The sequence below is a fragment of the Manis javanica genome, chromosome 10 (assembly GCF_040802235.1).
Source record: "Manis javanica isolate MJ-LG chromosome 10, MJ_LKY, whole genome shotgun sequence".
In the NCBI taxonomy this organism is placed as follows: domain Eukaryota; kingdom Metazoa; phylum Chordata; class Mammalia; order Pholidota; family Manidae; genus Manis; species Manis javanica.
In genome coordinates this window covers 54,252,619-54,274,843 of record NC_133165.1, presented here as the reverse complement: position 1 = coordinate 54,274,843, position 22,225 = coordinate 54,252,619, and the positions used below count along the sequence as shown (strand labels likewise).

Sequence of the window (22,225 nt, the reverse complement as noted above, 5' to 3'; positions counted from 1 at the left end):
CATGTGTCTCTTGGCCATCTGTATTTCTTTTTTGGAGAACTGTCTGTTCAGTTCCTCTGCCCATCTTTTAATTGGGTTATTTGTTTTTTGTTTGTTGAGGCGTGTGAGCTCTTTATATATTCTGGATGTCAAGCCTTTATCGGATCTGTCATTTTCAAATATATTCTCCCATACTGCAGGGTTCCTTTTTGTTCTATTGCTGGTGTCTTTCACTGTACAGAAGCTTTTCAGCTTAATGTAGTCCCACTTGCTCATTTTTGCTGTTGTTTTCCTTGCCCGGGGAGATATGTTCAAGAAGAGATCACTCATGTTTATGTCTAAGAGGTTTTTGCCTATGTTTTTTTCCAAGAGTTTAATGGTTTCATGACTTACATTCAGGTCTTTGATCCATTTTGAGTTTACCTTTGTATATGGGGTTAGACAATGGTCCAGTTTCATTCTCCTACATGTAGCTGTCCAGTTTTGCCAGCACCATCTGTTGAAGAGACTGTCATTTTGCCATTGTATGTCCATGGCTCCTTTATCAAATATTAATTGACCATATATGTTTGGGTTAATTTCTGGGGTCTCTAATCTGTTCCACTGGTCTGTGGCTCTGTTCTTGTGCCAGTACCAAATTGTCTTGATTACTATGGCTTTGTAGTAGAGCTTGAGGTTGGGGAGTGAGATCCCCCCTACTTTATTCTTCTTTTTCAGGATTGCTTTGGCTATTCGGGGTCTTTGGTGTTTCCATATGAATTTTTGAATTATTTGTTCCAATTCATTGAAGAATGTTGCTGGTAATTTGAGAGGGATTGCATCAAATCTGTATATTGCTTTGGGCAGGATGTCCATTTTGACGATATTAATTCTTCCTAGCCATGAGCATGGGATGAGTTTCCATTTATTAGTGTCCCCTTTAATTTCTCTTAAGAGTGACTTGTAGTTTTCAGAGTATAAGTCTTTCACTTCTTTGGTTAGGTTTATTCCTAGGTATTTTATTCTTTTTGATGCAATGGTGAATGGAATTGTTTTCCTGATTTCTCTTTCTATTGATTCGTTGTTAGTGTATAGGAAAGCTACAGATTTCTGTGTGTTAATTTTGTATCCTGCAACTTTGCTGTATTCCGATATCAGTTCTAGTAGTTTTGGAGTGGAGTCTTTAGGGTTTTTTATGTACAGTATCATATCATCTGCAAATAGTGACAGTTTAACTTCTTCTTTACCAATCTGGATTCCTTGTATTTCTTTGTTTTGTCTGATTGCCGTGGCTAGGACCTCCAGTACTATGTTAAATAACAGTGGGGAGAGTGGGCATCCCTGTCTGGTTCCCGATCTCAGTGGAAATGCTTTCAGCTTCTCGCTGTTCAGTATAATGCTGGCTGTGAGTTTATCATATATGGCCTTTATTATGTTGAGGTACTTGCCCTCTATTCCCATTTTGCTGAGAGTTTTTATCATGAATGGATGTTGAATTTTGTCAAATGCTTTTTCAGCATCTATGGAGATGATCATGTGGTTTTTGTCTTTCTTTTTGTTGATGTGGTGGATGATGTTGATGGATTTTCGAATGTTGTACCATCCTTGCATCCCTGGGATGAACCCCACTTGGTCATGGTGTATGATCCTTTTGATATACTGTTGAATTCTGTTTGCTAATATTTTATTGAGTATTTTTGCATCTACATTCATCAGGGATATTGGTCTGTAATTTTCTTTTTTGGTGGGGTCTTTGCCTGGTTTTGGTATTAGGGTGATGTTGGCCTCATAGAATGAGTTTGGGAGTATTCCCTCTTCTTCTATTTTGTGGAACACTTTAAGGAGAATGGGTATTATGTCTTCTCTGTGTGTCTGATAAAATTCCGAGGTAAATCCGTCCGGCCCCGGGGTTTTGTTCTTGGGTAGTTTTTTGATTACTGTTTCAATTTCTTTGCTTGTAATTGGTTTGTTTAATTTTGTGTTTCTTCCTTGGTCAGTCTTGGGAGGTTGTATTTTTCTAGGAAGTTGTCCATTTCTTCTAGGTTTTCCAGCTTGTTGGCATATAGGTTTTCAGAGTAGTCTTTTATAGTTCTTTGTATTTCTGTGGAGTCTGTCGTGATTTTTCCATTCTCATTTCTGATTATGTTGATTTGTGTTGACTCTCTTTTTCTCTTAATAAGTTGGGCTAGAGGCTTATCTATTTTGTTTATTTTCTCAAAGAACCAGCTCTTGGTTTCGTTGATTTTTGCTATTGTTTTATTCTTCTCAATTTTGTTTATTTCTTCTCTGATCTTTATTATGTCCCTCCTTCTGCTGACTTTAGGCCTCATTTGTTCTTCTTTTTCCAGTTTTAATAATTGTGATGTTAGACTATTCATTTGGGATTGTTCTTCCTTCTTCAAGTGTGCCTGGATTGCTATATACTTTCCTCTTAAGACTGCTTTCGCTGCATCCCACAGAAGTTGGGGCTTAGTGTTGTTGTTGTCTTTTGTTTCTATATATTCCTTGATCTCTATTTTGATTTGTTCATTGATCCATTGATTATTTAGTAGCATGTTGTTAAGCCTCCATGTGTTTGTGAACCTTTTTGTTTTCTTTGTAGAATTTATTTCTACTTTCATACCTTTGTGGTCTGAAAAATTGGTTGGTAGAATTTCAATATTTTGGAATTTACTGAGGCTCTTTTTGTGAGCTAGTATGTGGTCTATTCTGGAGAATGTTCCATGTGCACTTGAGAAGAATGTATATCCTGTTGCTTTTGGATGTAGAGTTCTATAGATGTCTATTAGGTCCATCTGTTCTAGTGTGTTGTTCAGTGCCTGTGTGTCTTTACTTATTTTCTGCCTGGTGGATCTATCCTTTGGGGTGAGTGGTGTGTTGAAGTCTCCTACAATGAATGCATTGCAGTCTATTTCCCTCTTTAGTTCTGTTAGTATTTGCTTCACATATGCTGGTGCTCCTGTATTGGGTGCATATATATTTAGAATGGTTATATCCTCTTGTTGGACTGAGCCCTTTATCATTATGTAGTGGCCTTCTTTATCTCTTGTTACTTTCTTTGTTTTGAAGTCTATTTTGTCTGATATTAGTACTGCAACCCCTGCTTTCTTCTCACTGTTGTTTGCCTGAAATATGTTTTTCCATCCCTTGACTTTTAGTCTATGCTTATCTTTGGGTTTAAGGTGAGTTTCTTGTAAGCAGCATATAGATGGGTCTTGCTTTTTTATCCATTCTATTACTCTATGTCTTTTAATTGGTGCATTAAGTCCATTTACATTTAGGGTGACTATTGAGAGATATGTACTTATTGCCATTGCAGGCTTTAGATTCGTGGTTACCAAAGGTTCAAGGTTAGCTTCTTTAGTATCTTACTGCCTAACTTAGCTCGCTTATTGAGCTGTTATATACACTGTCTGGAGATTCTTTTCTTCTCTCCCTTCTTATTCCTCCTCCTCCATTCTTCATATGTTGTGTGTTTTGTTCTGTGCTCTTTTTAGGGGTGCTCCCATCTAGAGCAGTCCCTGTAGGATGCCCTGTAGAGGTGGTTTTTGGGAAGCAAATTCCCTCAGCTTTTGCTTGTCTGGGAATTGTTTAATCCCACCATCATATTTAAATGATAGTCGTGCTGGATACAGTATCCTTGGTTCAAGGCCCTTCTGTTTCATTGCATTAAGTATATCATGCCATTCTCTTCTGGCCTGTAGGGTTTCTGTTGAGAAGTCTGATGTTAGCCTGATTGGTTTTCCTTTATAGGTGACCTTTTTCTCTCTAGCTGCCTTTAAAACTCTTTCCTTGTCCTTGATCCTTGCCATTTTAATTACTATGTGTCTTGGTGTTGTTCTCCCTGGATCCTTTCTGTTGGGGGTTCTGTGTAATTCCATGGTCTGTTCGATTATTTCCTCCCCCAGTTTGGGGAAGTTTTCAGCAATTATTTCTTCAAAGACACTTTCTATCCCTTTTCCTCTTTCTTCCTCTTCTGGTATCCCTATAATACGAATGTTATTCCTTTTGTATTGGTCACATATTTCTCTTAGTGTTGTTTCATTCCTGGAGATCCTTTTATCTCTCTCTATGTCAGCTTCTATACGTTCCTGTTCTCTGGCTTCTATTCCTTCAATGGCCTCTTGCATCTTATCCATTCTGCTTATAAATCCTTCCAGGGATTGTTTCACTTCTGTGATCTCTTTCCTGACATCTGTGATCTCCTTCCGGACTTCATCCCACTGCTCTTGCATTTTTCTCTGCATCTCATCCCACTGCTCTTGCATTTTTCTCTGCATCTCATCCCATTGCTCTTGCATTTTTCTCTGCATCTCTGTCAGCATGTTCATGATTTTTATTTTGAATTCTTTTTCAGGAGGACTAGTTAGGTCTGTCTCCTTCTCAGGTGTTGTCTCTGTGATCTTTGTCTGCCTGTAGTTTTGCCTTTTCATGGTGATAGAGATAGTTTGCAGAGCTGGTACAAGTGACCGCTGAAAGAGCTTCCCTTCTTGTTGGTTTGTAGCCTTTTCCTGGGAGAATAGCGACCTCTAGTTGCTTGTGCTGGGCAGCTGTGCGCAGACAGGGTTTCTGCTTCCCGCCCAGTTGCTTTGGGGTTTATCTCCGCTGTTGCTGTGGGCTTGGTCTGGCTGGGGCTGTTCCTCCAAAATGGTGGAGCCCCGTTTGGAGGGGGAGCGCCCAGGAGGCTATTTATCTCTGTAAGGGGTCTCTGTGCTCCCTGCTGCCCAGGGGGTTAGGGTGCCCAGAGATCCCCAGATTCCCTGCCTCTGGTCTAAGTGACCTGTCCTGCCCCTTTAAGACTTCCAAAAAGCACTCTCCAAACCAAAACAACAACAGCAACGAGAGAGGGAACAGAAAGAAAGAAAAAAAAAAAAAAGGAAAAAACAAGCGATTTTTTTTTTCTTTTTTTTGTCCTCAGGTGCCGGTCCCAGACACCCGCTCACTGGTCCTGCTGCCCTGTCTCCCTAGCACCAGGGTCCCTGTCCTTTCAAGGCTTCCAAAAAGCACCCACCCACCGGTCCCGCAGGGAAGGAACGCTCGATATTCTTTGTCCTCAGGCACTGGTCCCAGGCACCCGCTCACCAGTCCCGCCGCCCTGCCTCCCTAGCACCGGGGTCCCTGTCCCTTTTAGGCTTCCAAAAAGCACTCGCAGAAAAGAGAGAAAAAAAAAAGAGGAAAAACGCGCGATTTCCTCTGTCCTCAAGTGCCGGTCTCAGGCACCCGCCCACCGGTCCCGCAGGGAAAAACGTGGGATATTCTTTGTCCTCAGGCGCCGGTCCCAGGCACCTGCTCACCAGTCCCGCCACCCTGCCTCCCTAGCACTGGGGTCCCTGTCCCTTTAAGGCTTCCAAAAAGCGCTCGCCAAAAAGAGAAAAAGAAAAGGGGAAAAACGCGCGATTTCCTCCGTCCTCAGGCACCGGTCTCAGGCACCCGCCCGCCAGTCCCACAGGGAGAAACGCGGGATATTCTTTGTCCTCAGCCGCCGGTCCCAGGCACCTGCTCACCGGTCCCGCCACCCTGCCTCCCTAGCAACGGGGGCCCGTCCCTTTAAGGCTTCCAAAAAGCGCTCGCCAAAAAAATAAAAAAACTGCTCCGGTTTCTTTCCACCCGCCGGGAGCCGGTGGGAGGAGCGCTCGGGTCCCGCCGGGTCGGGGCTTGTATCTTACCCCCTTCGCAAGGCGCTGGGTTCTTGCAGGTGTGGATGTGGTCTGGATGTTGTCCTGTGTCCTGTGGTCTCTATTTTAGGAAGATTTTTCTTTGTTATATTTTCATAGCTCTATGTGTTTTTGGGAGGAGATTTCCACTGCTCTACTCACGCCGCCATCCTGGCTCCGCCAATCCTGAATTATTTTGAATGGTATTTTTAGACATGAAAAAGGGCAGGTGTCCCATCGGCTGGGGACAGGCAGCCTGGGAAGGAAAGGAACCCTTCCTTCCCCACACTGATTCCCAGCTTGCCAGGAGTGACATGTCAGTGCCCAAAATAGCTGTTCCTGAACAGGGCTGGGCAGAGGTCATAGCTTCTGCCAAACCCTGGGGGTTGGGGGGACTAGGATCCTGAAGGGCTCCGGGGTCCCCAGAGATGGGAGGACTCAAGGATTGGCCCTGGGAAAACAGATGCAGCTTGAAAACTTAAGACACTGCTCCAACTTCCCCTCCTTCCTTTGCACCTGGGTCCCAGACCCCAAAGAGAGTGTACAGGTGGCTCAGGCATCTCCTTTCCCACCTCTCAGCTGAGGAGGAGGATGCTAATTAAAAGCATGGGTATCCCACGCCAGGGCACCTTGGGCCCAGGTTTCTATAGAAACAAAGTCATTCCGCCACCTTTCAACACACTTCCCATATCTCCTGACAAACTGTCTCTGGACTCGCGGATGGCTCTGACATCTGCCCTGGTACTTGTTCCCTGTAGTCAGCCAGCAAACATCGCCTGACGTGTGCCTGGTAGGAACAGCCACCAAGTGCTGGGTGCTAGGACTCATGGGCGTTGCCCCGGCTAGTCCTCACATCAGCTGCACGGGGTAAGAACTGTCACACTATTTTCAGATGAGATGGCCAGCAGAGCAGTTAGCCACACCCGCTCTGTATTAGCTTCCTAGGGTTGCCAAAAGGTGCCACAGACTGGGTGGCTTAAACAACAGAAATACATCGTCTCACAGTTCTGGAGGCCCAAAGTCTGAAATCCTTCTGAGGCTGTGAGGGGAGGGTCTGCTCCAAGCCTCTCTTTTTGGCTTGTAGATGGTCTCCTCCCTTGTCCACACTTCATCTTCCCTGTGGGTGACTGTCTCTGGGCCCTAATTTCGCCTTTTTATGAGGACACCAGTCATATTGGATTAGGGCCCAGCCTGATGAACTCCCTTCGACTAGATTGCCTCTGTAAAGACCCTACCTCCAAATAGGGCATGTTCTGAGGTCCTGCGAGTTAGGACCATCTTTTCTGAGAGGGACACAATTCAGCCCACAACAGCCTCTAGCATCAGGCCTGGGCTGGTATTCTACTTCTATTGCTTACTGGCCGCTTAGTCTCGTTAAACCCTGGTGTTCTTTGTAAAGGAGAAATAACACCCCCAGGGGGGTTTCTGTGTGAGGACTAAATGAGATGCTTGGCACTGCATGGGGGCTCAGCCAGCTCTCTCATTACTGAGGGTATCAGGCACTGGGGATGCCCCAGCTCATAGCCTCAGTGCACCTGGGCTCCCCTACAACTACAGTGGGCCAGCCATGCACGTAGCCAGCTTACCTGGTCTAACACCTTATTCTCTGCCCAGAGGATTTCTTGGTGCTACCAAAGCTTGTCAGCCCACAAAGGACAGTTCTAAAGTGCCAAACACTTAATGTCTCTTAAAGGATAAGGGTCAGTTGTTAAATACTCCAGCCTCCACAGAATGACAATTCTTAAGTGTATTCTGCAGTCCCCAGCATGACTGAGCCCATTGCCCACAATGCTAGTATATGCAGTCTTTCTCTGCTTTCCTCCTTATTAATATCTTTCATTTATACTTCCTAGGGTCACCTCCCAAACCTACCTGCACCCAAGTCTTTGCCTCAAGGTCTGCTTTTCAGGCATTCCAACTAATGAGCAGACCAAGGTGTAGAGAAGTTATGCGGCTTGTGCAAACATACACAATAAGGGACCAGTGGGCCTGGGGTTTGAACTTATGGCTTCTTTGGCCCCAATCACTGTATTACCTCATCTCTAGTCCTGAATGCCTATTAGGTATGAGTCTTCCCTCATTCTGTTTATCCCTCGTGTTTTTATCCTCCTCTGTACAACCATGGCAAGGAAGCCATTTTATAGAGAAAGCATATGCCTTCTTTCCTCTCCTGAGAAACCCAACCTAACCGAGCCGTCCTGCTTCCCCCAAGGCCTCCACACCGCATCAGTGCTTTGAGTGGCCGGGATGGTTTGTTACACAGTAGTAGTGACCAAAACACCCTCACATCCTCTATGCCCTGCGTTCATGAAGAAAGGATAACTCAAATGCATGGCACAAATAATCTTTAATTTAAATAATAGCTCCCCATGATGTCAGACAATATGCTGTGGGAAAAGATACAGAAGCATCTGACAGAGAAAAATCTATTCTAACTGCACTAATTCCTTAGCACAAGGAAAACGACTTTGGTTCAACACACACACACAGAAAGATCTCAGAGTATGACAAGGAAGGGATTGTCTTGAACAGGGGCGCCAGGTGTGGTGGCCACTTTAATCCACATAAATGTCTTTTGTGGGTCTTCCGTGAGTCACAATCACCATGATTTGGTCAAAAACTGTCACGTTGCTGTATGGTATTCTATTTACTTGACATCATGCTACTGTTACTGAAGGTGGGGTCTTGACAGACAGGAGGACGCTGGGTGGAAATACTTAGATGGGAAAGGCAGAGAGGAGGGAGTGCTCAGGATCGAGGTCCTGGCATGCCGCCTTGCTTGCCTGGACAGAGGCACACACACGTTCACCCGTAAGGGTACACGCATGAGAACATCGGCATCCACACCTACAGGGTCCCCGGGAATGAGCAAACACAGGCAAAGTCAGTGAGGCCAGTGGACATTTCTTACACTGGACTCTTTGTTGCCATTGGGTTTCTCCAAATAGTCTTACCTATTTATCACATCCACTAATGAGTAGACAAAGTACTTACACTTTTGGGGAAAGGTATCACGTTTGAAGAACCTCAGGGAACAGTGGCCCATTCAGAAGTCACCCTGTGGGTAAGTGTTTTGAGCTGAGCATTGGGCCTCCACACACAAGAGTCTTCCCCAGACTCTTGGAAAATTTCATCTCAGTGGAGGTTGGCAACCCCAGAAGGCCCTTTCTCTGGCCTGAGGGTTGAAAGGTGCATTTTGGGGCAGGGGTGTAAATGAGACCAAGCACTGCCTCTACGTCTCACAGCGGAGCCCACTCAGCGCAGGACGTATGGATGGGGCTTTGGGAAAGTCCTCAGGCCTTGCTCACTGAGGGCAGTCATTTTGTGATCAATACACAGCTTGCTCTCCATTTTGAGAGGATTTTGGGGTAGGGGGACAGGGGATTGTGTATGCAGGTATAGACATAATAGGTACATGACACATTTTTTCTGTCTTTAATTTTCTTCCTTTTTCTTTTTCCTCAAACAAATGAAAGCCGCCTTCCCTGCGACCCTCAGGTGACCTCCAGCGAGGCAGGAGACACGCGGTCACATTCAGCCCGCGACCTCAGGCTGTGCCACTGCTCCACGGCCGTGCGGTGAGCGTCGAGCACCCGCCGCCAGTGGTTGGATTCGGAGGGCCCCGAGGAGTACTGGCCGATGACGATCCTTCCAATGAAGTCATTGCTGCTCTTCATGTTGTGGCCAAACACTAGGGAATCAGAGGGACCAGGGTAGGTGGGGAGGAGGCAGGAGGAAGCGGGGGACAGAACAGGGAGGCGGGAACAAGACAGAGGCCATCAGTCTACATATTCCTCAACCACAGACAAAGGGCCTCGTTTTTAGGATGTTGTCTGTTACTTGTAAATGGTGAGAATCCCCTCATCTCCTCCTCCCCAGGGTTCTCCGCTCCAGTTGCACTAGGCTTCCTGCTTCCCTCACCATGCCAGGCACGTGCCCGCCTCCCAGCCTTTGCACTGGCTGTTCCTTCTGCCAGACAGCTGCAACCCTGCATATACTTATGTCACGTCGCCACACCACACTGCCTAGAGAACATGACAACTGGGTAGGTCTACTGGAACTGTCAGCCACCACAGGAGTCCAGTCGAGTGGTTACATACCAGTTTCTCAGTCTCAGCACTGTTGACATTTGGGGGCTGTCCTGGGCTTTGCAGGATATTGGCAGCATCTCAGGCCTCTATCCACTAGATACCAGTTGTCACAACCCAAAATGTCTTAGACATGGCCCAGTATTCCCTGGGGAGGCCTGTTCAACCTGGATAAGAGTCTACGTTAACGTGTGGGCCATGGGGCCAAATATCCAAGGTGAGTCCTGGCTCTGCGTTTTGACAACTCTGGGACCCTGAGATGATGAAGCAACCTCCCTGTGACTCAGTTTCCAACTTGGTTAAGGAGGAGTCTTAGTAGTATTTTACCTTGTAAGTCATCATGAGGTTTCAATGAGATGATGTGTCTAAGGCTCTCAGCACATAGTGCCTTGCACTTGATGACTGCTCTATGAATGCTATACTGCTGTTTCAATCCCAAATTTCTGTCTGTTGATCTTTTATGAAACAGACCTCATGTTTCCTCTGTTCCAGGAAATGGAGGTTCTCAGGAAATTCCAAGTTTCCTGAGAAAAACGGCTCTGGTGATTTCTTGCCTCCCTTATTCTACTGCATGTGTCTTTGGAAGGCTTCTCCGTTAATTCCAATGTGAGCTTAATTTGCGTCTTTCAAGCCTAATGAGATGGTTAGCTAGAATTATCTTCCCAGCCAAGTTCCGCCTAATTCTTTATCTGCATGTGGGTAGTCCAGGCATGCCATCTCGCTAACGGGAAAGCAGGCTGTGTCTGTATTATAAACGAAGGACTACAGAATGGGAAATATCACAGATTCCCCCAGCGTGAGCCCAGCAAAGGCAGGCTAGATCCCAGGAGGGATACTGATTATCACATAAACCAGCTAAAATATGCAGCCCAAAATAGAGCTTGAATGCTAATAAGCCTCTGTTCTCCCCCGTGGGGTTCACATCAAGAATTCCAAATGATAAAAGTGGGGTAAAAAAAAGAAAAGTGGATAAACAAAAACCCTACGTATTGTCTAGAAACCAAAAAGACCCAGGGTGAACTAGTCTATGTGAAATGCTGTGCTGTCTCAGTTAAGCGTCCAGTACCTGTCAGCTCCATGGGCAAACACTGACCCATGTATATTTCTTGCATAATTGGTAAAGTACTCAGTATGCATATGTGGACCTCATTTACCTGTTCTGAAAATCCCTTACAGAAGGGAAAAATTAGGAATAGAATCTTTGCTTAATGAAGGAAATTGTCAAGGGGCTCTCTGATGCTTTGAAGTTTTCCTTGACTAGGTAACACTCAGGACTCTTTTGAATCACACCTAGTGGGCAATATAAGGTTTGATCTCACCAGATGAGAACAAATTACTAGAGTCCCCTTCTCTGTGGGCCTCACATCTAAAGAAGATACTATCCTGAGGCCATTTCAGGCCCCATTTGGTTTTCTTGCTTGGGAGCAAAATGTTCTATCTTCCTCTGCCTTTCCAAAGCTCAAGAATGAAAATGTAGAAACATCCCAGTATATGAATATATGAATATACTTCCTTGGGAAAGGAGTTTTAAGAAAGGAAATCTCAAATATTCCCAAGTACTCTTGGTGAAAGAGGAACTTGTTTCAACTTTTGGGAGAGGTTCACAGCATCTGTTTAAAATATAAATGTCATAACTCATGATTCAGCAATTCTACTTCTACGAATTTACCCCATAGAATTACCGGCACAAATAGCCAAAGATATACCTATGAAGATATTTTCTACAGCATGGGTCAGCAAACTAGATCTTCCAAGCCACATTCTGGCCTGCCACCTGTTTTCTTATACATCAAGTTTTATTGGAACCCAGTCAAACATACTTGTTTACATAATGTCTGTGGCTGCTTTTGCACTGTGGCAACAGAGCTGAGTAGTTGCAAGAGACTGTGTGGCCCACAAAGTTGAAAATGTTTACTATCTGGCCCTTTATGGAAAAGTTTGCTGACTCCTGCTTTAGAACAGTGCTTGTAAGAACAAAAAAATGGAAGTGAAAAAATGTCCATGAAGTAAGTACACCTGGAGGCAACCCACAGCTTCTGCAGATAGTGTCCTACCTTGAGCACCCACATGTCTCTGCCGAGGCCACACTAGGCTATGCTGTGGGATGGGTGGTGGGCTCTTGGGTCACTCAACAGCAGTGTGACCTCCGAAGGGGCTGGAGACTAGCATCAGCCACACAGCCAGCCAGCCGTGCCTATGTGACTGGTTCTCAGTCAATGTCCCAGGCACCAAGGCTTAAGGGGGCTTCCTTGGCTGGCAGTGCTTCGAGTATGTGGCCACACATTGTCACTGGGAAAATTAGGTGCTGTCCGTTCAACTCCAGTGGGGGAGGACAGCTGGAAGCTTATGCTTGACTCTCTTGGACTCGACCCCACGTGCCTCTTCCCTTTGCTGATTTTAGTCTGCATCCTTTTTCCATAATAAACTGTAGCCATGAGTGTAACAGCCTTTCTGGGTCTGTTGAGTCCTTCCAGCAAATCACTAAACCTGATTGATGGTCTTAGGGACCGCCGAAGCTGCAGTTACCCACTCATCAAACATCCCTGATTGGCTTGCCCCCCTTTCCTGTTTCAATTGCTCGCCGTCTTATCAGTGCTTCCTGGGATCACCTCCCTTGTAACCAACTTGCATCCAAGTCACTGTCTTGGGTCAGCTTTGGGAAGCACCCAGACTAAGACTGGAGGGGACTAATTCAATAATTTCTGACGTAATAATGCCACAAAAACCAATGTCGCTGCTAAAAATTAGAGAGACCTATATATATGAAATGGAAAAACCTCCAAGACATATTGCTAGGAGACAAGAGCAAGCTGCAAAACAGTATATGTAAACACAATCTCTTTTTGTTAAAAAAAGAAAAGTTAATATATAGAATAGAAAACAGTATCTGGAGGCATGTTCACTGAACTGCTAATAGTGGCTCTCTCTAGGGAGGGGAATTGGGGAACTTTCTGCTCTCTGTATTATGTAAGTATGTATGGTTTGAACTTCTTACAAGTACATATTATTTTGGAAAGAAAACAAGAGATAAAAACAAGTTGTTATTAGAGAAACCGTATCTAAATTGCCAGAAGGGGAAGAGGACAAAAAGGAAATCTAACATCCTACTTCCTTATCCCAAACTGCAAAGTAAATTGGCTTGGTGAATCACTTGGCCCTCAAATGGTGGGAGCTTCAAAGTGACTCAGCCTTTAGGCTGGGAAGCGGTTGCAGTTATGGACATCTGAGTTGACTGGCAGGCTTTGGCACTTGTAAATCTCTTGGTAAAGTTATGGTAATCTTAACCATCTTTTAAACACCAAACATTTAAAATGCAAATTATAATAAGCTGAAGCTGAATAAAACTAATGACGTCTATTATAAAAGTTGCCTGGGAGAATATCAAGATTTGCCATCACTGTAAATTCTAGGCAGTGTGTTGATGGAGACAATAGGGAATTCAGACTGGGTACTTACATAATCCAGAAAGGGGCTCAGAGACAGTGGGCCAGATACCCCTGTGCCCTCCACTTTACAGAGAAGGCAACAAAGTCGCTGAGCTACAGGGTGATAAAACTCACAGCAGTCATAGCAAATAATCTGTAAATGAAGCCAATTCCTCAGAACGAGATCCCTACATTTCCTCCTCTTTAGAAACAATCACTGCTAGAAAGTATATTGTAAAGCACCCCCCACAAATATCCCCCCTTACTGTTATGGGGACTTATTCAACTGCAGTCACCAGTGTAGTACTGGACAATGTATATACCCCAGTGTACCCCAGTCACCTGGAAGCAACTTCCTGAGAGTGAAAGCATCTGAATAGTCAGAAGAGATGTCACAAAGTCACTACCCAAAACCCCTATTTTCTATTCATGGATTTAGACATATTTTGAGTAAACTCAGTTGTCTGGTCTCCCCATCTACAGAAATTCAAATTAACTTAGTGGATTATGACTACCAGACAGAATCAAGTAGAACGGGGTCATTTGGTGAAGTGGCAAACACTCTCTACTCCTTCACAGACCAAGGGATATTCACTGTGAGCATTTATTTTTATAATGATGACTGAATCAGTAAGGAAGCTCACTGTTCCAGTTAATGTAATGGGTCAAAGGTGGTGTGAAAAGTACTCTATCAAACAGTCAAAAATTTAAGGCCTTTTTCAAAGCTTAAGGGGAAAGTGTTCAGCAAGTAGAAAATTTACTCACAAAATCTCTTCGAGGCCCCTGCCCACTGGTCATGGACTAGAGCAATCACCTTGCACGGGGACGCACTCTGTTACTCGTCACACTGCGCTCTCTCCCTAACCTCAACAGATCTCAAGCACCATGTGGACGACAGTCTTGGAGGACGGCCCGCTGTGCAGACAAGCCATGGACACACCTGGCATATCCCACTTTCTAGGATTTTGGACTCAACTTCTCTCTAAAGAATGACCCACTTATCTGCTGTTTCTGTGGAGCCACCAACTGCCATGGAAATTCAGGTTAGGGAAACACACTGGTAAACCGGAAGAGCGATGAGGCATCCACTGGGCTCGAGGATCAGGCTTTGAGGGGGCCTGGAGGCTAGTACTGCCTCACCAAGCACCTACCATACGGACGGCCCAGGGCTAAGCATGTCATGTGGATTAACTCACCCTATCTGCACACTCTCCAAAGCAGGGGTTTCACACTCTCAGCACTACTGACATTTGGGGCTTAATCGCTCTGTGTGTTGGGGGCTCTTCTGAGCATTGCGCCTCTGCCCACTAGATGCTATTAGCAGTCCTCTCCCAACTGTGGCAACCTAAAGTATCTACTGACATTGCCAAACATCCCCTAGGAGCATAATCTATGCCTGCCCACTACATGAGAACCACTGCTCTAAGTTGCTTTCACTGGCCCATTTTGCAGCTGGGGAGCCCGAGGCCCAGGGAGACAAAAATCCAGGTTCCCTGAGTGAGTCAGAGGCAAGCTGAGGCTTTCACATGTTGATATTTGATGCAAAAATGAATTTGTTCTTCCCTGCAAGAGTTAAACTCTCTGGCTGCTAATTTAGTTTTGCCAAGGCAGACGGTTCTGGAAGGGAAGCTGGATGACTTAGAGTGTGGGTGTGATATACACTGCAAATTGAAAGGAAAAAAAATCATCTCGATCTTTACCAACAGGAGCAGATGTGATAGCTCCCCATTCTGCATGTTTGGTTCACAAGGTGCTGCGCCCATATGCAGCACTGAGCCTGACAGCACAGCACAGGGGTGCCCCCAGGTCATGGCTAGAAGCCCCCGTCATCACTGTCCCCCACAATCAACCTCTTGGGAACTGCACTGAGCTGATCCTCCACTTCTGAAAAAGTGCATGAAGCCAGGGGCTTTCACAGTTCCCCCAGTTCCTCAGCAGGGAGGAGCCCTACATTTCATCAGGATGTTCATCTCACCCTTGGAGCCCCAGCGCAGTCTCCACATCCCTGTTTTCTCCCTCCTTCCTCCCCAGGGCCACCTCTGACACATCCCAACAGAGGTACCCATTTGCTTTCCAACTTTCTTAAAGCTTCTTCTGACTACAGCATTCCCTCTTTCTCCTTTTTCTCTCTGAAGCCTAGAAGCTGTTTTAAGTTTTTCTTCAAAACAAGGTAAATCATATCTCTTCCCTGAGCCTCAGTTTTCCCATTCATACAATGGGTAGGTATACATAAGTTTTAAGGCCCCTTTCAGCTATGGGACATTTCTTTGCTTCTAAGAAGTTTCATCCATGACTTAAGGGGGATGTTTTTCAAGCTTTCTTGGCTTGTTTTGTGATTCATAGCAGCTGCTCAGGCAGACTTTTTTCCCCATGTTTTTCTTTGCAAGAGTCATAATGATAATTTAGATAACAGTACCATAATAATTAAAAATCACCAATACCAAATCCTGAGTTCAGTATCCTAGGCACTGAGCAATGTACCTTATATGCATTTTTGACCAATTCACACCACAATCCTATTAGGGAAGGTACTACTTACATCCCCATTTTGCAGATGGGGAATTAGAGGCTTAGAGGGCACCGGCTGAGTGCCAAGGTCACTTAGCCAGCAGTAGGAACTGAAACTAGAAGCTTGGCATTGTTTATCCTTCTCCCATCTCAGACAGGAAAGTCTCACCCATTCCCCCTCCCACTGACCCTGACATATGACAAGGACAAGATTAGGAGTAGAAATATTTTGTGTGTGTGTATGTGTGTGAAGGAGAGCCAGGTCCTCAAGCCACCATGTGGCTCAACAGGTGTGGCTTAGCACCTCAGGGCAACAGGTGCTAAGGGTCAGAATGGCACTGGGAAACTGCCATGCTGGAGACTTTCTCACCATCTCTCTGGGGTCCAGCAGTCAGCTTTGTCTCCAACACCTGAATGGATGGCTGCTTCCTCGGATGAGCAGCAGGCAAGGAAGTGGTCTTATGTTTAGAGATTATTGATATGAAAACTCTTAACAATGGCACCTAACACTTATACGGTGCTTACCATGCATGTGTCAGCCCCCATCTATGGATTTTCGATACACTAAATGACTTAATCCACACACCTTTACTTACAAGGTAAGTACCATTATTATCTCCTTGGGTCTAGAGGTCACACACTGGTATCACGGCCTGCTTTCCCAAGGATGGACCAGAGAGAGCCCTTGAGTAGGCCTGGAAAAAGGCTTGGGCCATTCAAGTAGGAAATTCTGGGATCCCAGTATTTGGTGACCTAGGAAGGAAGGTGTGGGTTACAGCTGGCATGTCACCTTGACTGCAGACTCCTTACCTGCAAGACCCCTCACTCATTTTAAAGCATGAAGCCCAGGGAAGAGGCCACTTTTGCCCAGATTTACAGGAAATACCAGCTTAGTGTGAATTGTTGAATCCTTTAATGCAGTGATTCTCAGCTGGGCCAATTGTGCCCACTGAATTTGGCAACATTAAGTGACATTTGGACTGTCAGTCAGGGAAGGAATGCTGCTAAAAATGCTGCAATACTCAGGCGAGCCCCACAACCAAGAATGACATGGCCCAAAATGTCAACCAGGGCTGGGGTTAAGAAGCCCTGCCTCAAGGGAAAAGCATGTGTCTAGGGGTTTCCCTTCATCAATCTGCCCCCACAACCTGGGCAGCGGAGACAGAGGCTTCTGAGAAACTGTTGCTGTAGCTTATGAACTAGATCTCCTTCTCCTTCCTCAAGGAGTAGAAGTCAAGATTGAAATTCCTTTTACAATTCCTTGGACCACTGCTGGACATGTCTTTACTCCTCTGTGTGTGTGGAAACAGAGCCACGTGGAGCCTGCATTTATGAAGGCGACATATGGGCCGAAGATTCACTTTCAGATCTGTGTGTGAATCACATTGTCTAGGAGGAAGCATTTAAAGTGTGACTGTAATGTAATGTGCTTTACATGAACCACCAAAATGTATACATCTGAAAGAGGATCATCTTCGTACATTTGTTTCTGAAATGCAAGCATTGCTCTGGGGGAGATGTTCGCTACAAACTCCAAATGTTCAGAGGCAGGTATAAGATGCCTGCTGAAGCTTTAGGGGGCTAATTAATAAAACCATTCCCCCTCCATCTTCTAAAATACTCAAGAAATAATTGAGAAAATAAAGGAGAGATATCAAAGCATGCCAGTCCCTTGGAAGGCTTTTAAAAAATACCAAATTGCGTTGATTGGTTTGGGGTTGGGGGACTGGATGCCAGTCGTTTTCAAATGCTCCCCAGGTGGTGCTCATGTGCAGTCGGTTTAGATACACTGTGTTAGATGCAGATGTCCAACTGGTGTCTTAGCCGATTGTAGAAAGGGGCTTGACCCTCCTATTTGCCCTCTTTCCTGACAAGAAACCATGCAGGTTTTGTCCCTGGAGGGTTCAGTCTGACCAGCAGGCTCACTGAAAGAAAGAATTACATAGAATGCTGCCTGTTGTGGGTGGGTAGGTCCCAGAGATAGAAGGAAAGCCAATTCTTCTCTGGGGAGAGTACATAAGAAAGGGAATAAATGAAATAATAAAAGGAATAAAAGAGAGGCAGAGGTATTACTTTAGGGTGATGGTAGGCAAACCTTTCCCATAAAGGCACAGACAGCAAATATTTTAGACTTCAGGGACCACCTACAGATTCCGTGGAGACTACTGTTTTTGTAGCAGAAAGCAGTCACAGACCACATGTAAGTGAAGGGGCACAGCTGTTTGACACAGTAAAAATATCTATTTGGTCTCTGCCCCCGCTTCTTGACACAGAGCTCCTTAAAGCCTTGTAATTTGCTGAGTGGTAAGGCTGATGGGAGCATTTTTGTTATAATATTTGGTCTTAGTCCCAGGTTTGTGACATAAGTGCTTCTAAGAATCCTGGAATCTTGGAGTGATAAGAGGGTCTTCCTGTATGCTAATGAGATGACTGGGGGCTGGGGGCTTCAGATGGTTTCAGGTGGGAGCTGGTTGCCAGAAAGACTGGGGTATGATTGGATGGTTGGAACTTTCAGGCCTCCCCCCTCAACCCTCCAGTGATTGACTTAATCACCAATGGCCAATGATTTCATCGATCACACCTATGTGGTTTTTTTTTTTTAGGATCTTTCACTTTTTATTCTACTCTCTCCTGTATGGTTGTACTATACATACACATACACATACATATATGTATGTGTAAATATGCATCTTCTATAATAACAGTATTTAAGAGCCATCAGCCTTCCTTTTCCCATGATACCACTTCAAGTCACCCAGTGGAGGTGATGTGCACCCATGAACCACAGGGTGGGTAGGAATAGAGACCTGATTCACAAACACTCCACTCATCTGCCCAAGAAGGCTCCCCATCCCATCTCTTGCTGAGCCAGGCAGCAGTCCATCTGCCCAGGCCACACCACCTGGGAATGGGGCTTGTGTGCAGAGCAAGATGTTTCTGTCTGCCCCAACTGTTATGAGTGGACACAGGGAGGGCAACTGAAATATCTGCATAGATGAGCACGAATTCACTCAACAGGCTCTGCCCAGAATTCTTCACACTCAGGCATCTAAAGAGAAACCCTGGGGAATGAAGAGAGGTTAAAATGCCATAAGGAAGATAAGCATGCCTCAAACGGGGCATCAGGGGAGCAGACTGGCTCACAGCCCACACCAGCCTTCCCACTGCTCCTGGTGGAAGTCATCGCCCCACCCCACAAACCCCAAGGCCAGCAGATACGTCGCTGTAGCTCAGGGGGTGTCACCCTCAGCACCCTGACACTCTCTGTTGGGGCGGCTGTCCGTGCACGTAGGATGTTTAGCGGCATCCCTGTCCTCTACCCACCAAATGTCAATAGCATCCTCCAAGCTGTGACAACCGAAAATGCTTCCAGACATTGCCAAATGTCTCCTGGGGAACAAAATCAGCCCAGCTGAGGCCCACTAACTGCTTTTCTACATCAGCAGGCGCCTGGGGCGTGGCTGCCAAAAGGTATTTGATTCGCTGTTCATGTCAGGCTGAATTTCCAGAGCTTGGGATTTGGTGGCAACGGATGCCCATGTTGACACTGACTGGGAACCCAGAGGCAGCAGGTGCTCAGGGAGGCAGTGGGTCGGGCTTGTTCAGGGCCCATTGGGGTCCCTGTGGCCAAGACGGCTGTGAGGTCCCCAGAGCCTCTTCCTGGACAAGCAGCTTGATCACCTTCCCCAATCTCCCCTGCAGGGCACTGTAGCCAATACAGTCTACATGGAAGTAAGTGATATTCATAACTTCCAGGCCTGGCCTACTAAAACTTCCCATGCAATCCTCAACTCCCTCTCCCAACTACCAGCTGGAGACAAAACCCTCCAAGACCTGAGAAGACGGCAGAGCCGCAGGTAGAAGAGGCCTGGGTCGCTGAATTGCCTCGTGGAGGTCACTCATGAAAGGACTCACAAAGGAGCAATGTGCAAGCGAGAAGTTTTCTGTTGTGTTAAACCATAAAACCTTGGCAGCTGACCCGCTATGGTGGCCAGCCTTACCTTAACTATAACAATGGTGGCTTGCAGCACGTCCCTGGAGCTCTCCAAGCTTCAGTTTCCTCCTCTGTGGAATGGGGATAATATTAATACCCACCTCATTTGGTTGTTGTGAGGGTCAATTGACATCAAGCTTGGCACAGTGCCCAGAAGGTAGGAAGCCTTAATAAAGGTTGGCTATTATTATTAGTGGGAAGAAGAGGAGCTACCCCTGAATTCCTACCATTGCCTTTTGTGTCTTCTTTTCTGATAACCTGGAAAAGAATGATTTACCCCATTCCTCAAATGCCTAAGGGACACATTAGGTTTTAGGGATACAACTTGGAATGAGGCTGGGGACCCTTATTTTATCACATGGATGTCTAGACATCTTTGCCAAAGAGGCCACTGAGAAGCCAAGGTAACCCTCCACAAGGATGGAGAGGACCCCGCCCACAAATCATCCATATGTGCTCTTCTCTGCTTCTTCAGCCCCCATGAGATTAAACAGAACACAACCTGAAAGTAGACACATAATGGGAACTTTGGCATCAAGCCAGTGGACACACTTCTAGGCCTGCTCTATGACTAATGATCCTAAAGGGAGCAGCTGAGAGTTGAGTCCTGAAGATCCTCCCTCCCCTGGCCAGTGCAACAGTGAGGAGGCTGGGCCCTGTGCTCACTCTGCTTCTTCTTCATCCACCTGTTTGTTTTGTTTTTTCAGGTAAATAATGCCCTTGCCTAAGGTCATCTGTAGGAATGACTGCCATTAGAAGCTAAATACATTCTGTCCTGCCTTAATGCAGGGGGTGAAGGTTACGCAGAAACCCAGGGAAACAGTTTTCATGTCAACTTATAAGCAGGGAAAGATAGAAAATCACACTCACTGAGCATTTGCCATGTGTTGTGTCCCTGTGCGCATGTCACCTCTCCCACCCTTCCTGAGGCAGGAGTCATTTGTTTTGTTGAGTTGTTTCTCCAATGACTAACAGTCATAGGCACACAGTTGGTGCTCAATGAATACTTATCCTCTAAGCTTACCATGGACCCTGCTTATTGCATAATTCACCCCCCTTGTTAACTATGCTCTGGCTACTTTCACCACCTTTCTCTTCTTTGAACAAAACAAGCTTATTCTTGCCGCAGGGCCTTTGCACTTGCCATTTCCCTTGCCTAGAATGTTCCTCTCCCCCCTCTTTGCTGGCCCTTTCTCACCTTATTATTACTCAGCTTAAAATAATGCTCCAGGCCCTCTCTGTTACCTTACTCTATTATTAATTTAGGTATTTATTTCTTGTGTGTCTCACCCAACTAGCAAGCCAGCAACAAGAAAAGACAAATTATTTCTGTCTTTCTGCTATTTCTCCAGCAACTAGTACAGCCTCTCAACATTTTGGGGCTTGGTAAGTATTTGAGACTGTGTAACCCAGTGACTGAGGGCCAAGATTCTGTATCCTGTCTCCAGGATCTCAGGCAAGCTACTTACCCTATCACTGCCTATTTCTTCATTCATAAAATGATAATGATTCCTACGTCACAGTGTTACCATGGGGATGAAATGAGTTGATTCATGTGAAACACTCAGAGCCTTGCCTGGCATGTAGGAACTGCTGTACACGTTTGCCATTATTATTATTAAAAACTGAACAAACAGCCTCAAGGCAGATTTTATACATGTCTGAATGATTGAAAACAGAGGCTGAAAGATATTAAAAAGATCCTGCTTGAGATGATACGGCAACCAAGCTCTGGGGATCTGGCTTTTTGATTTCTAAGCCAAAACTGTTTTCGCTACAGCAACAGGTTTTCTTGAAAGGCAGGGAGACTGGTGACATTACAGCTTGTGCCCTGCCAGCCTTAGCATTTCAAAGGTTAAGTCTTCTCCCACTGACTGGAAGCCCTGGGTTGGTGAAGTTAAGACAAGGTGATGGACAGAGGGGATGTCAGGGAAAGGTCATTCTTGGTTTCTGATGTTACTCCATGCACAAGCCTTCATCTTGCACCTACCCAGGTACTGGCCTCAGCTGCTGAGCCCAGTTGCTTCTAGCCAGCACTAAGGCCCAAGGCAAGGCTGAATCTGACCCTTACTGGCTCCCCTTTCCCACTGCATCTAGCTCAAGCTCTGCAGGGACATGGATGGATGGATAAAGTCCCAGCCCCCTGATACATTCCCCATGGGGATTTGCCTGGAATGAGGCTCCATCCAAAGGCACCAAAATCATTAAACAGCCATGCAAATGGAATAAAAATCCCCAGGAGCCCTGGCAGCCAGCCTGATCTTGAAGGCTTCCATTGGAGCCCAGAATGAATGTTTAAGATCCAGCCAAGTTTTACCACCTGCATGGACTTTGGCAGGGGCAAGGAGGAAAAGGTGCTCCTGCAGGTGGCGTGCTCTGCTAGGAGAGCCCAGGGTGGCAGGGCTCCACTTCCATCTCCTCATTGCTTGGCTGGACCTCTGCCTCTGCCCACCTCTAGGCTCAGTGCTGTGATCCACAGAGCCCTCCCTGTGTGCCAAGCACTGTGCTCAGCACATTATAGACATCATTTCCTTTTGTCCCCAGAATCTCCTTGTGCTGGGGATTGAGATCTACAGACAAGGAAATCCTGGTTCAGAG

General features: G+C 45.8%; 1 protein-coding gene across 7 annotated transcripts in view; it reads right to left on the bottom strand.

The window, feature by feature from the left end:
- Positions 1-7,942: 7,942 nt before the first annotated feature.
- The window catches only part of SYT17 (synaptotagmin 17), a 79,566-nt gene continuing 65,283 nt past the window's right edge, over positions 7,943-22,225 (bottom strand). For all 7 annotated transcript variants that reach the window (XM_073215517.1, XM_073215518.1, XM_073215519.1 and 4 more), the window contains one exon: positions 7,943-9,303. In XM_073215517.1, the coding sequence (XP_073071618.1) occupies positions 9,107-9,303 (197 nt within the window). In that variant the 3' untranslated portion in view covers positions 7,943-9,106. The remainder of the gene's footprint in view (positions 9,304-22,225) is intronic.